At 39.0% G+C, this 16,512-nt stretch overlaps 1 protein-coding gene across 2 annotated transcripts in view; it reads left to right on the plus strand.

The window, feature by feature from the left end:
* The window catches only part of LOC101856464 (GRB10-interacting GYF protein 2), a 60,332-nt gene that overhangs the window by 684 nt on the left and 43,136 nt on the right, over positions 1–16,512 (plus strand). For both annotated transcript variants that reach the window (XM_005108175.3, XM_035972367.1), the window contains exons 2-6: positions 12,110–12,206; positions 12,864–13,071; positions 13,736–13,853; positions 14,561–14,651; positions 16,125–16,279. In XM_005108175.3, the coding sequence (XP_005108232.1) occupies positions 12,181–12,206; positions 12,864–13,071; positions 13,736–13,853; positions 14,561–14,651; positions 16,125–16,279 (598 nt within the window). In that variant the 5' untranslated portion in view covers positions 12,110–12,180. The remainder of the gene's footprint in view (positions 1–12,109; positions 12,207–12,863; positions 13,072–13,735; positions 13,854–14,560; positions 14,652–16,124; positions 16,280–16,512) is intronic.

Here is a 16,512-nt window from a genome sequence, read left to right on the forward strand (position 1 = left end):
TAGGCTACAGTTGTAATAGAACGTTTGTTCACGGCACAGAATTCTACAATTTTTCTGTTATCACAGTGGAGAATTCTGTGGTTTAGGGTGTGAACGCAAAATTTGTTGGCCTAGATCTAGATCTAGGCTATAACGGTGAACGCGCACCGGGTGAGAATAGCCAAAAGACTCGCCTGCACTATTCTCACCCCGGGTGGCCTTCTCCTAATCCTAACGTTCGGGAAAATAAAGCTGGGCACTATTTCTCCGAACACTCTGAAATCTCATCCTTTCCCGCAAATTTCGGATATTATATTCAAGATCTATAATTATAGTATAGGCCTACCAATGAATGTTCGTATACAATATCATATAAGATATGAAAGATAAGATAAGATAAGATAAGATAGATCTAATCTAGATCTAGATTCTAGATATCTAGCTAGATCTAGTACTTTATTATCCCAGAGGGAAATTTTCCTTGGCTGTACAGGACCGTAAAAACACATGCAGGTATATAACAAAATTTAATTCATATTATATATTACTCTCATTAAAATTCAATATGAAAGGAGAAGTAAAGCTGACAAAATGTATATCAAATGCATCATTCAACCGCATGCAGGAATTTAAATACTAGACCTTTGGAGTTATAGATACATACTCTGAGAGCAACACACATCTATGCTCATTCTGACAAAAGCCTTAGCTAGATGGTATAAAACTTCTTTTATATCTTTCTTTTATATATGGTTCAATCGGTCCAAAAAATGTCCACAGTAAATATTTATATATAAAGAAATGCTACAATTCCAAACAGTTTTTCGCTACAGATATGACGTGTTGCCTATGAAGGGTGCTGCTCTTAAACCTAATATAATATATGTTGTGTTCACTCATGTGCTGTCTAGATCTATAGATTTATCTATGGAGGGTTATTGATAACGACACATATAGAACTGGCATCTGCGTTTGTCACTGCTGCGACCAATGTACTGACACTTGCAAGCCCCTTAACTTTTATCCTGCGTCTGTGCCCAGATGCCGGGGTCACTCAGTGTGTACTGTTGGTGTACAGCGCTTGCCGGGAAACGTGTGTTTTGGCCATGAATACCGCGGGAGTGTGTTAAAACTAACCGATGATGAAAATAATGCTCTATCCTTCATTCATAGCTTTCTATTTATAAAGTGTTTCAAACACATGAATAACCCCCTCTCACAAGCTGATAAGACATTACGAGTAGTTACTACGCCCATTCGAATAACCTTTCTGGACGCTCTTGTTGTTATGAATGACCTGAGGTTCGAAAGGGGATAATTTAGGTCAATTTCCGAATGTTTTACACTCAAATTGTTCTTTGTACCTGCACAATGGTATTCAAAACTATCAACCAAGCTTATTTTTTATCAGGTAGATTTGATTCTAGTATCATTTCATACAAAATCAAGCTCATTTGAAATATTTTGTATAGAAAAATGGAAGTCTTGTTTCCTGACTATCCTTTCGAGCTCCTCATGTCTATGTGGGTCAATTTCTTTTTCTATAATTTCATTGGACGAACATCTAGAGCTACCAACTTGGCATGTTTTGAATGAGACGTATGCCTCGATTACGAACCAACGCAGGCGGTTCTAGAAGAAGGCCACAAATGCACACAAACTCAAGCAGACTGACGCACACACACTTGACCTGCGTGAATGGGGATCCGATTCGAGACCCGAATGACACGTAAGAGGATGCGTGCTGCGCGTGCGCTGAGCCAGGAGCTACACTGATTCGGGACCAGAACGTAGGCGAGGTGCCGAAATAGGCTTATCGGGCTACATACACCCGGCTCCCGCAGGATGAGGGTTAATGTGTGTGATTCCATAATTTACATTAATATCCTGTACTTAAAAAAAAAAATTACGCACATTTAGGGTTAAAACAGCAAATCTTCTTCAGACAGGTGGACACACGCCCTTATTTGTTAATGTTTGTTGTTGTTTATGGGCTGTTCTAATTTTGATTTCTTTCTGTTGTGAAACCTTTCTTTTTCACGTTTTTACACTCATCTAAAAATCTCTAGACTAGCTCTTGAAAATTGAAATAGATATAGACCCAAAAATTTGCTCCTGTGTGTGTGTGTGTGTGTGTGTGTGTGTGTGTGTGTGTGTGTGTGTGTGTATGCATGTGCGTGTGTGAGTGTGTCTGTGTGGTAGTAAGTGGAGAGTGAGGAGTGTGTGTGTGTGTGTTTGTTTTTCGGGCTTTATTTCAGCCTTTATTCAGTAACAGTTCAAAGTATACAAAAATAGAAACACAGGATCCATTCACTCCAGGGCTCATGAGTCGTTCGTCTCTTTCAGTTTCACTCATTCATTCAATTCCCGTGTTCTCTCCCGCGGCTCATCTCCATCCGCATGACTTTCATACCCCACCCCCTCCCTACAGGCACACACAAAGAAAATCTCACTCATTCCCTTGCACCCTGCGAACCATGGACAATAATATAGGCAAAACACTGCCTGAGCTGCATTCCTTTCGTTCGTGAGCTGTGGACCAGGCCAGGGGGGTCGATGTCGTCGTCTTGTAGTTGCTGTCGCCTGTGGATACACTCGCACATTCTTCCTTTCACCCGCTCTTTCACTCACACTCACACTGTCTCTCCATCCACAGCTCAGCTCGTCATATGTTCAAAAGTTGCCCACTGGTCATGTTTAGTTAGTGTGTGTATATGTGCATGATGGTGGTGGGTGTGTGGTAGGTGTTACTGAAGGTTGTCTGTAGGCGGGCTTGCCATGCGGTTTTCCCTCCCAGACCAGAGGCAGAATGAAAGTTGGCGCCGAACTCTCGCAATAAATATAGGCAAAAAATCACGAGACCGGAAGCCGGAAACCGTTCCGAGAAATAAAGATCGGCACTATTTCTCCGAACGTTCGGAGAAATAGTCACTTCGAAATATTTTACTATCTCATCTATCTAATTCTAATTGCTTTTCAGTTAGAAGGCAAGGCCAGAAGAGCAGAGCAGCAAAGGTCACCAAAATGTGTTTAGCTTAGACAAAACTTAGAAATGTAGACAACTTGATAGGTCTTGATTTAATCTAGATTCTGGATCTCTAGTCTAGATCTAGATTTAATTTTAGTTCTACTCCAGTACAAACCTACAGACCCTATTTGCTGTTGTAAAATTGTTTTTATCACTTTGCCATCACCAGGTTCATAGGACTTAAAAACTATTGCCATCAAAGGCAAAGGCATTAAATTTTGGGGAAAATCCAAAGAAACTGGGTGGTGAACATCACCAATCAGCGAGATGTGACTGCAAACTGTTAAAGTTGAAGTAGTAATAAATTAATGCCCGCCAGGATGGGAATTGAGGCATTTTTCAAAACAAATGACATGAATGACCCTCTTTTCATCAACAAGGTGGTGGCCTTTTGAGTCTTTTCAATTTTCAATGAAAATCATTTGCAGGCTAGACTATCTCCGTGGCGATACTTTTAGGAGAGCATATCAATTGATTCTAACTTGAGCTTATCAGGTTCCTTTCGTTTGGATCGTTTCAAGAGTAAGTTAGACGTCCAATTGGCTCAAGCTGTAGGATTACTGAGAGAGTGAAGTACACAAGCGACCCTTTGTCTGTGATGCTAAATGCTGGGATTCTCATTTATTTACAGCTTTCATATTTCCATATATATATATATATTTATATTATATATGAGCCATTGCCAAAACGTGGGGGAAAAACACACACATCTCACATTAGTGTGCATAAAATGTGATGCATTAGTATTTATTCCTCCAAAACTTAAATACATGTCCAATATAGGATGTAGAACCTGCATTAGCAGTTTCAGACCCCATGTCAGCATTACAATCTTGAGTTTGTAAATTTTGTGACAAAAATGGTAGTTTTTTGTGATTCCTGGAGTGTCATTTTGAGCACACCAATGCAAACTTCCAAGAATGTCCAAAATTTAGTATTTTTGGGTGTCTTTTTTTTTACGTGTGCTTTGATCCTATGCTATTTGTCATCGAGGAAGGTTAACTTGCTCAAGAAATCGGTTTATTTGTTTGCAAATATACGAACAATTCGGATCACTGGTGGGTCAGTCGTGTCGTCACAGACTAGGTGTTTCAGAAAACACCATTATTTTTCAGTAGAATCACCACAGCTGGTTTAATCTTTTTGCTTTTCGTCGTTTATTCAATACTTAAAAGCCGCGATGCGTGAAAGGAACATCGGGTTCCTAAATCTACGATTTCGGTCGGCTGTTTAACATTCGCCGTGATTGTCGTCACCTTGCGATGTGCCGGAAGTCTGAATTTTGCCCACTTTTGTTTTGAACGGGTCATCAGCAGTGCCCGGATATAATTGTTCTCTTGAGTGACTTCCCCTTACCCGCTTCCCCAGAACAACGGAAGCAACGGGGGAAACAGAAAAACGACAGTAGTCATTGCCTTCAGCGTCCGGTGACGCACAAGAATCTTGCGTTGAATGTGACGTACTGGACTGTTTTGCTGTTTCCATGACGAATGCTGTGCGTCACAGCCGCATCTTTCCTTTTCTGTTTAAAAAATAATGAACAGCCTAAGTCATACATTGCGGATTTCACGGTGAGGACCCACAGATTTCCCACTTTCCCAATTTTTTAAAAGGATTTTGAACTTTTTCAAAGGTTGATGAATTTTACATCACTTGAAAGGTCTTTTAAAGAGGAATGTAAAAATGTTAGTTAGAGAGACTGCAAAGGCTTGTGGAAAAAGCTATTGAATAAAATGTAACCTTACCTTGGTGCAAATACCCAATCCATGAATATCACCAATTTGGTATAATAATCCATTTTATCGAATTCACTGGGCACCAAAAATAATTATGTACACAATAAATGAAAATAATAAAAATAAAAATAAACAATAAAAAAAAAGAAAATAACAAAAGAAATAGAAATCAGTTGAAAAAAGTCTCCCGAAGTCGGAACTGCCTATAAGATCATGAAATCATCATCAGCACAGATCTGGACGGTTCAAAGCATTCATTGCCATCAAACAAGACAATCACAAAAGAACGTGCTATTTTTGTTCCTAACGTCATTTATTTACTTCCTACACTTGCTACACGTTGTGTTGCAGTCTTTTAATCAATATAAACAAAATAAATATTATTATAACAAATAACGCATGTAATCATAGGTACCGCAAACTGGCCGTGCGCCCCCGTGGCGCACTGTCACGGAGACCAAAACCCATATTTTTACCCTCCTAAAACAGCGTGTGATCATGCATACACACAGACACTTGATATTCCTGAAGAAAGAGGAGCTTTTCCTCTTTTTAGTGGTATTATTTATTTGAATCAACGATTCTTTTGAAAGCAAAATCTTGCGGGATAAAAGAACACTATCGAGGTTTTCACCGCAGCGGCCGCGCGTTTCGTGTATTGATTTTTAGAGTGACCTCAGTTGAACAGGAACGGGGAGGGGAGCGTATGGTATTAAATACTGCAATCTGATTCATCGATATTTCAAAATGAGAAGACGCTCTTTCCGGTGATATATTTCTAAAGACTGTCCTTAAAGAATTAGTAGAAGAGATTTGCGTGTGAAGACTTTCGGTGTTGTTTTTTTATGGAACCCGTGATCGGACTGACTACGGAAATATATCGGCAGAAAGCCCATTCATTCCTCTTCAAGAATAACACAGCCATTATACGCAAATAAGCACCGGATGCTCCCCGTCGGCTCGCAAGCAGGGCATCATCGCCCCGGTTTCATATAAATTCTCTCTCCTTCCCTTCAGCGCGGCCAGGTGCGCAGCCGATAAGCCGGCGGTCGCGAGTGTTGATTTTAACCTCCCCTTGTATTTCTTGCCGTTTTGGTCAAAAAGCCATGTTTGCGTCAATAAATTTCCATCTTCTGCTTATTTGATAGCCCTGAAAAACATTGAGCTTGTTCTCTATGTGCATAGGTGTGTGTCTATAAGTTTTTGTGAATGTCCATTCTAGTTTAAGAATATTGTGACATCTCAAAGTGTAGACATTTTGCAATTATAAAAATGTAACATTTTTCTGCAACTTCAGATGTTCATAACTTTGTAAAAAATGAAGTTATATGTATAAATTTGGTATCAAAATACTCAGAATGATAAATTCTACAAGGTAGTGCAGTTAAATATGAAATCAGAGGACTTTGAAATTTCAGTTTGTGGTACTTTATGTAACCAGGTTGGATTTGTAATGGATTCCAACGTTGATGTGCTGTGGACGTAAGAGACTTTGAAGGAAAAACTTTGAAAACAAGATAAAACATCCACCTCATCGAAAAAGACGCTAAAGAATGAAAGAATGGTGCCAAACGGAAGTAGTTTTTAGCCTCGGCTTCGCACAAAGTCTGTGTTTGTTATTTTCCGTAAATCTCTGAGACATGCCGAGTTCAATCGTAAGATGTCTGAGACTCTTCGGGAGGGGTGCATCACAAATGACTCTCGAATCTACTAATAATTTCTTAAATTTTTGCAAATTAAGGCTAAAATCAGTGTAGAAATGAGTATCACGTAGTCTGAGCATAAAGACTTACATTCATTTCGCTTTTGGAAGTAAATTTGGCACTTCACGTCGCGTCAAAATGTTGGACTTAGTCCCACGATTTACTACCGCCATTTCGCTCTGTTGCCGTTTCAAACCGATGCTAGATTTCCTTTTTTTTACTTATCACTTTAGAAAAACATACTTATTGTGTGGTGTAGCAAATTTTTGAGAAAGTCTAGCATAATATGCCATTTAAAATGAAAATTGTCAGGCTCATGAACATCGGGAAAAGCACTAAGTCTTAAATCCTTACGTCCGTGACACATTTATGCAAAATATCAAACAAAATAAATGTCAACATTTGTTTTTTATTCTCGTGTTTATTGGGCTCATAAACCAGCAAAACAACACAAATTGAACGCAAAACAGTACAACAGGAGAATTTTATTTAAAAAACAAGCCCTGTTTGTCTCTCCCACCCTTACCATGAAATCCAGCACATGTAAAAAAGCGACAAATATTTCACAACAAAAAAAGTTAGGTAAACAAAAATTCAATAAAAATGACTTGTTTTCTAAACCATAAAAGATCACCTAGATTCTCGATTTAACCTCTTTATTGCCTTGTGACATGCCTTGTACGTCATGAAAATCCGTAATTTTTGGCTCTCTGCCGTTTCATATACGTCACACTAGTTGACAAAATTTGCTGCTCCTGGTTGCCTGTATGATGCTACACATACGGTGTGATAATAACCTGGTCTTATTCTTGTAAGGATTTTTAGCCACAAGCACCGTGTGGATATGTATTATGGAATAAAAGACGCACATTATATCTTTACGGCTACAAAAGAAGTAGGCTGAGGATTACAAGGAAGCTTGCCAGAAAGTTAAAAGACTGGTCAGGAAGGGCAAAAGAGAAGTAATGGAAAAGTTGGTTACTGAGGCAGAGGAGGCGGCGGCTGCTAAAAGTGAACAAAGCAACGTATACAAGATTACAAGAATAATATGTGGCAAGTATCACGGTTGAATGAGTGGACCAATCAAAGATAAGACTGGCAAGCTGCTGACAACTGAGAAAGAAGAGGAAGCACACTAGACAGAACACTTCAGGGAAGTCGTAAACCAACCTCCACCTGAGGACACCCCAAACATACAGGAAGTTACCTTGGATCTGGATATCAGCTCTGACCCACCACAGAAACTCGAGATTGTAAAAGCTGTTAATTGCCTGAAATCAAGAAAATCTCCAGGAATGGACAACCTGAATGCTGAATTGTTTAAAGTAGACTAATAATTATTATTAATCGGATGTCGGATGCCGTGGACAGCTGCTTAAGAAAAGAACAGGCAGGATTCCGTAAAGAAAGAAGATGCACAGGTCAGATTTTTGCCCTCCGCAAAATAATAGTCAGTGCACGGAATGGCAGAGACAACTTTATGCCAACTTCGTTGATTTTGAAAAAGCGTTCGACAGTGTGCATGGAGAAAGTATGGTACATTCTACAATCTTATGGAATCCCTTGCAAGATAGTTGAGGTCATCAAGAGCTTCTACCAAAATTTCAAGTGCGTTGTTGGAAACAGTACTACTGCTTTTGAGGTAAAGACAGGAGTTAGACAAGGATGCAATATGTCAGCAATTCTGTTCAACCTTGCAATTGACTGGGTCATGAGGAAAACTATATGGAGCTTGATTTTCAATGGCGAGAATGTAATAGATCTGTCTTTTCTAATAATGTCCTCAAATTTGAACGTTCTGTGTCAAGTAGTTGTTTAGAATTTATCATAAATGTACCACTACCCCCTGTCTAAAGTAGCTTCGCACTGAGACCGACCATTTCCCCCTCACTCCCTCGGCAAATGTATGTGACCTACATACATCCTTGCATGATTATTTCAAGCCTGTTCATTGGTCACATGAAATAAGGCAATATCGGGCGTGCGTATCTGATTGTTTTTCTCTCTGTTTCCCTGTAACATCGCAATGGGGATATTCGGAGGCGTCGGGGTGTTCGCGCCTCAACAGGAAAATAAGGTTTTTGATTGTACGTCATATTAGATTGAATTGAATTATTTTTATAGTTGGCATGGTCTAAAGTCATCAAAGAAAGCTTTGCCACTATTTAGTCATGCTGCCAACATATTCTTAAAGAACCCATGTTGTGATACGATGCTATAATTATAAAATATAAATAAAATGCTCTCATCCCCACACCTCTTTTTCTCAAAATCATAATATATGCACCAAAGTTTTAATTATAACGAAATAAAACTATGAAATGGTAAGTAAATTTGACTGCAGAAATAATTTCTCCACCCAAAAACTCATTGGGTGGCCAAGTTTCTTTCTAACACTCCAATTAATTACTGATATGTCGTTGATTTTCTTACAGTCTGCTGTTATGTGGTCCACTGTTTTGGAGTTTTTTCCTCTGTGGGTCATCCATATTTTGCCGACCTTCATAACCCTTTAACTTTTTTAAATTCATGAACCGATTCTTTTAATTCAAAAAGCATATTAAAAAATTCTTAGAATTGAAAACTTTCTTAATTAAGTACCAAATAAAAATGGACTAAAGCGAAAAATTAATTTTTCATTAGCATTGCTATGATCATGTATAGGTTTAGTCTGATGCTGTATTGTTTTAGATGCTGAGTATAAAACTGGGACATTAAAAAAAAAGAATAAATAAAAATGAACTCTATGCTGGCCCTGCAGGAAATCGCGGACTTGCGGCCGCGTTTTTCGTAGAGTTCCGCAATAAACCCGCAATTTTTTGCAATTTTCGCAATTTCTTGCAATTTTAGGCAAAAATATATCAACGCTTTAATTTGAACAGAATTTTTAATACGAAATGGTGCGAGTACAGAGCCGATGGCGATAGGCCTACGTAAATTATGGTTTCGGCCCAGCTCTAGTCTACTGGGCGTACTCTAAAAGCTATAACCGGAACTTCAGGCCGGAATACATTATACAACACAAACTGAGACCAAAGATACTACACCTATAGATCTAATGTGTGTAAGTGTGCGCGTGTGCTAGAAAGTAGGTGTGTGCGAGTGTGTGGTGTGCATGTGTGCGCGCGTGTAAGGTGTACGTGTGTGTGTGTGTGTATGTTGTGTGTGTGTGTGTGCGCGCGCTTGTGTTAATATTGTTCGTAATCGTACATGATGCATGTGTCTACATACACGGCGGTAATCGGGCACCTAGTCTCAATATCTACGTACACGGTAACCGGAATGAAAATAAATCAATATTTGTCCTGTGCTGTCATTTGTTGTAAAAAAAAGAAAGTCATTCATGTACAAGTACATTACGCGTCTTGTCGGGCTCGCCATCATAACCGGCCAGTGAACCTGTGCTTTCGCATCACATTGTGAGTACCGGTTGGGGTCACCAAAGGTCATTCAAAGTTTGTCAGCTGCGAAGCATAAGGCTCCGGAATTGGGGGATTATTGATTTTTTTATTTAAAGGTACAGTTGGAAGAGGGCTTGGGTTGAAGGCAACACCGGATGACAAAAACTGAACTTGGAGTTCTGAACTGCCCGGTTACCGTGTACGTGACACCGGTTGCCGGTTACTGTGTACATAGACACTGAGGCCAGGTGCCCGGTTACCGTGTATGTATATTATGTAAAATGCCTTAAGCTGCATTCACACGGGAGTGGGCGCTATAGAAATGATCTGCATTATTATTACTATTGTTTATAAATTGAAAAAAAATGTTCTGTATTTTACAATTTGACTTCGTGTTAAAACAATACCATACTGGTTTTAAAAAAGAAAATATCTGAAATAGATCCAAACACAGATTACTGGTGTATCGAAGGTTTCTAGAGAAAAATAGAACAGGATCTAAATTGATTGGAGCATAAGCTAATTTTGCATTTAGAAGTTGTTTCGAAAATCCCCCATCAAATTTTTTGTTTTTATAGCTCATACTACACTTTTAGATCTTTACAAGAACCAAGTACCCGGTATGTACTAAATTTGGTCAAACTTTATGCCTTCATTTAAAAGTTATTACGAAAACCGAGGGTTCCGTTATTTTGTGTCACGCGGTATTTATTATATTTGGTTGATAACTTTATTGTTAACGTACTCGAGTGTTGTTACTAGGAAATCTTGTTAATAAAATTTGTATCGCGAGTCATGATTTTTTAAAAGGCCGTTTTGCTTTTATGCTACCGGTACTCAAATTGTCATGTTTTTAAACTAAAAATGTTAAGCCCGTATTAATGCACCAGGGATGGGAGGGTTGCAATTTTTTGCAATTTTTAGGCAGTTTACCTTGCAATTTTTTGCAATTTTTCTGTTTCAAAAATGCAATTTTCTGCGGGGCCAGTCTATGCCAATACATGATACACCTTATATATTTATTATTATCCAAACTTCTAAATGTCGTTTGAAACTAGTCAGCTATCTCTATTTCACTACTTCTTTTACTTATAGATCTAGTCGTGATTTTTATTGTATGAAATGGATGCATCTTGAAATATGTCTTATTGCAAATGGATGTTTAAGTTTAACCCAAGGCGTTATGGTCACAGTAAACCAAGCTTGTATGGGATCAGAACAAAAGGTCATTGACTGGGTAGCTTTTGAGCAGATGGAAACTGTTCATGGTACTGTATGAGAGCACATTCACAATGTTTCAAAATTCTGTCACACAGAAAAATTGGGTTTGGTCGTCATTGTTGATCAGCTACTGAGTAGCTTGTTGTGTGTAATTTGAGTCACTGTTGCTCTGACACAATTGTTAAATTGCATGATTATGTATAGTCTTTAGTTTATGCCTTAGGGAGAGGTTCAGTCAAGTAAATTAACCATAATCTGTCAACAGTAGATTTTACAGTGAAATAATTTTTCTATGCTGCTCTTGGCAGTCTCTGTCAGTCTTTTTTTTTTTCAGTCTGATCACTTGATTGTTGTCATTGTTCTTTTTCTCACCGACTGTACGTAGTTATCTTACTGAAGACAAGACTGAAACCTTTGGAAGGAGGAATTTCTTGTTGCCTTCGTAATGATTCTTCTGTAGGCAGGTTTAAAACTTTGCCCCCACGGATGCCGATAGGCGACGGTAAGAAGCCGTCCCTTTTCCCCACCGTATGCCGATTGGTGACGGTGTGATATAGCAACAAAAACGTTGCTGAAATGATCTCGTTTTTTGGCATACGGACATGTTAAAGTTAAATTTATTTTCTAAATTGTTTGTGTGGCCTTTGAGGTCGAAAATCAGTTTGCATATAACAATTGGAGTAAATTCTTTTGAAAAATGTCGAGGAGACCTAGTATGAGTGCTGCTTTATTTTTACGCCATGAAGAGTATTTGGGTGATGAATGAGCTAGATCTAATGTTCTCAGTTCCGAGTCTAATTCCTTTTTTGGTGAGCATGCGATTGTCACTTTTAATTTTCTCAGTATGCTGAAATTTTAATAATGGTTAGGGTATTTTTTTCGAGATACAAATGTAACTGATGTACGGCATCTGTATCCTGGTCCGTGGGGACAAGGGTTGCGCGTTCTGCGCGCTGCGTGGGTGGAAAGTTTTAACTCTTTATTTTGTATGTACAGTTTAGTAGACTGAATAATGATAACATCTTTTTTTTTTTTTTTCAGTGTTTTCAATCCTCATCATAGCATTGAAGTTGCTTGCCCGGAGTTAAGTTCATAATTCAAACCAGTTGAAAATGGCTTTGCAATTTGGTCCACAGTGGTAAGTTATGAATTTTATGGGGTTTTTTTTTCTCATTAACTGTGTGGGGAATAAGGAATTTAAAAAAAGGCTTTTCCATGTCTTGTGAAGATTTACTTTAGAAAATTGTAAATCATCTTTTTCTGATAAAGGCATTCAGTTCGTAGGACTTATAAATGTAGGAACATTATATATAAGTTGGAAAAAGTATACCCTTGCATAGTTGGTCCTGCTTGAATGGTCACCTGTCCAAGATAACCACTTGTACAAATGACCACTTCCCGCTTTACCTGGTTTGTTTTATTTTATAACATATATCATAATGGCGCTGTTCAAGACCTCCACCTGTCTAAGAGACATGCTTTTTCTCCTGGACAAGTCACAATGGATGGTGTCGGGGACAATAATTATGATAATTGTAATTATTGTGCAGACGTTGTATCCCTATGTAAATTGTTATTGTTTAAAAATTAGCTTACAGTAAGTACTGGTTGTAGCTGTAGTTCTTCATGATCTGCGATAACCTCTGTACTTTGTCTTTTTTGGAGTTTTTATTGACTTCTGTTTACTTTTAATATTACTTGTCCCACTGTTGTTTTCAGTCTGTGACGATAAAACATTTTGATAGAATGTTCAGTGTTTTAATTCGTCTCATCCTCTTGTCTTCCTACTGTTCAGGTTGCGAGACCTGTCTGATGCAGGGTCTGGGACCCCCACATGTAGTGTCAAGTTCAAGTTAGCAGACTATCGCTATGGAAGAGAAGAAATGTTATCCTTGTTCTCTGAGTCTAGCCCTCCCCCCGACCAGGTCCGGAAACACCTGACAATTTTCTCCAAAGATATCCAGAAACCAATGACTATGATGCCGTTGTCTGAAGATGAACAGGTTTGGTTTTCTATTTTTATCCTCGTTATATTTGAAAAAAGTATGTGCAAAAGGCTATTATTTATGGCCTAGTACCTCACAGGCAGATTTGGGATATAGTCTGTAATCTGTATCTTGAAAAGTAGAAAAAAATAGAGAAATCTCGCAAAAGATGTATATGGCAACTGGCCTAATGGATGAGAGGAAAAGTATTGTGTAGGCTTTGCTGGATATTAGTTCTTTAATCCCAGTTTAATTCCTGGATATCGGAGTGATTTGAAGTATTAGGAAGCATCTGAAATTTAGGGCCTAGTGCAGGCAGGATCTTTTTTTGTGTTTTGTAGTTGTTTGTGTGAAGGTTTCATTTTCAGTTATTTACAAGCTTTTTAGTCTTCCTGATTTATGAAATTTCTGAGAGAGATATATATATATATATAGCTTGTCATGTTCATGATTTGGTGAAAAATTTGTTGCCACTGATAATGTTTGTAAGGTATGACTTTATTATTTTTTTTGGTAGTCTTCCAGGGACAAGATTTTTGTATCTGGTGTAAGCAAGATTTGTTTTGACCCCCCCCCCAAAAAATTGAATTGGAACAGTGCTATTTCGTAAAACAATTTTAAAAAGTTTCCGCCATTATGTGATTCTTTCTTACAATCTGCTTCCCCTCCCCATTTTCCTCAGCGCCTTATCTCACAAGGATTTAACAGTACCGTGGTGTTGAGAGCGGCTGGCCGGCCCAGTGGCCCCCCACTCCGAGTCAGCCGGGGTGGGGGGACTGTGGACAGGGGCCGGGGGAGAGGTGAGTAGGATCCTTTGTTTTTTTTTTTGCTTTGTCATTCTTGGTTTGTCTTCTAAATATGTCCCTTGGGATGATCTTTCCAAAATTTTTTTGTCCCCATAAGTGGTTTTCTTTCCCCAGAGAGCACTCTTGGAGGGGGGATGGGAGGGTTAAAATTTTTCCTTTTGTTTGTACCATACTTTTTTTTGTACTTACAAGGGCACACATTTGTTGACTCATGTGTTGGTGTAATTGTCTGATATTGGAAGAAAAAGAATTTGATTCCTTGGTTGATTTACAACAAATTGTTTCAAAATTCATGGTCACGAGTGTCATTTTTTTCAGGAAAAGAATTGTTTTCATGATAGTGTTTTTATGGTTTAAAAGAATTTTGTTGTAAAGATTTTTTTGTGTAGCCTTCTCTACAGTATAAATTTTAAGCGTTGTAATGACAGTGACAGACATTAACTTTGATGGGTAGACTATTTCTTTGTGCTTTTTAAAAATAATCTGTTTTTATTCTCATTGCAACTGTTAAGTAGTATGTCTTTCAGGCTTACAATTTCCTTTTATATATTGATTTCTTTTAGTTCTATTGGAAAGGGAAATGTGTGAAAGTCATGGGATTGCTTTCTTTGTGTTGTATTGAAGAAGGATGCATTTGTTTGGAATTTGTTGTGTTGTTTAAAGTAATGAAAGCTCTATCTGCGGATGTTTCGTTGTCTTAGGACGTGGTCGTGGGGAGGGCTATAATCCACGAGCTATGGAGAATGGAGACATTGGGTACAGTCGCTCAACACAGGATGGTTGGGAACATGTGTAAGTTACTGGCTTGATTTTATTTGCAGTGCTTCGAATAGTTTCTTATTGTTGTACTTCATTTATGGTTTTGTTCGCAGATATGTGAACTTCGATAATGACTTGGACAAGTTGAGGTGGAATTGTTTTTGTATTGTCAGTGGTTGTTGTAAAACCCTGTATAGGCTTCTTATTTGCGACACATTCTCTCATATTTTGTGGGTTGTATAAACGTTGAAGGTTTTGAGTTAAGAATAGAATTGTTTATAATGCACATTTTTAAGAGTGTATCTTTACTGAAAGACGACCAATTGAGTACATTTTAGAATACAGTCGAACCTGCCTTAACGGAAACCTGTGTAAAACGGAAACCTGTCTTAATGGAATCTTCCCGCTCCCCCCTTGCTATATTCCTCTTTAATTACCTGTATAAAACGGAAACCTGTCCAACGCGGAAACGGAAAGAAAAATCCACTCCCTTCCGAGGGTTTCACCTGTCTAAGACGGAAAATGCTTTACCCGTTCAGCCCTGATTTGAAACAAAACTCGCAAGTTTGGTTCCGTCGGCTCTAAACTTAACGTCATGGCCATGCCGTTGGGCAAGGAAGGGGAGTAGGGGAGCAATTTGGGGGTAGATGTTACCCCATCATGTGAGCCCAGAGCGATGCAGATGGTCAGTATAGTGTGGGTATGAAATCTCACGACTGCCCGTCAGAGTGCTCGAGTAGCGAGCCACTACGAAAACTTTCCTGGGTAGCCAGAAGCCAGAGGTGTGAAATTAGATTGACCAATGCCTACCACCCTGATCGTACGGCCAGCTGAGAAAAGAGTTCCTCAAATCATTGTTACATGATGGCCGTGAGGGGTGGCATTGGTGGGTGGGACTAAGGGTGGAACCAAAGGAGATGTTCAAACGTTTCTGTGTTTAATAGGTCAAACAGTGGTCCTATGAAAGGCAAGCACTGGTGGTAATTGGATATGCAAGACTGACGCATGTCATTATCAGACAAGATAGCAGCTGAGAGGTGTGAAGTTTTAACCACTGCTTGCCGATCGGACAAGTGATCCTTGATCCCACCGGCTTCGCCTTTGAACCCCCCCCCCTAAATTCCCCTGTCTAAGAGGGAAAATGTCTAAGACGGAATTTTTTTCCCGCTCCCTTGCGATTCCGTCTTACACAGGTTTGACTGTACATCTAAGATCAAATGAATATTCTATTGATCTAAGTTTTCCTAATTTTTTGGCTTTTCAGTTGTCCATACTTACACTTATAATATAATGTTTGCCAGAGTGTTTTTGATTTGATTTTGAAATGTGTTCAGGTGTTCTTTCCATTTTTCAATTTTTGTAAAGTTTTGTTTTTGTGATTGTGGTACTTCTATTTTGGCATTGGGGATGCATACGCGACAGACTGTTAATGTGGAGGAAGAGGGTGAAAGCTTACAATATATCCGCCGTATTTATTAACCCTGTTATCTTTTCTGATTTCGTCAGTGGCAGGAAATTTGAGCGCAGTTTTTCAAGGGGTTACGAAGAAACGGGATCAACAAAACGAGAATTCTCCAGGTCATCCAGTGATAACTGGAGGGACAAGAGACATGAGGACGAGGAGGATGATGACGGTGCAAGCTGGAGGAACTCTCGATGGGGTGAGCCAGATATGCTGTTTTGTTGTTGATGTTGTGGTTTTTCATGAGAATTTCATGGTATGAAGAAAAATTGAATGCCGCGTCAGTGCTGAAAGAAGCCTGCATAGGGTTGCCACTAAAAGAAACAATTAAGAAGAGACAAATGTGTTCCTCACGGCGCACCGGCAGTGGAATTTTAGTTGCCGCGGGGGGTTCCCCGCCGGGCACCTTATCACGTCGGGGTCACGGGGGTC

This window comes from Aplysia californica, unplaced genomic scaffold (assembly GCF_000002075.1).
Source record: "Aplysia californica isolate F4 #8 unplaced genomic scaffold, AplCal3.0 scaffold00666, whole genome shotgun sequence".
NCBI lineage: Eukaryota > Metazoa > Mollusca > Gastropoda > Aplysiida > Aplysiidae > Aplysia > Aplysia californica.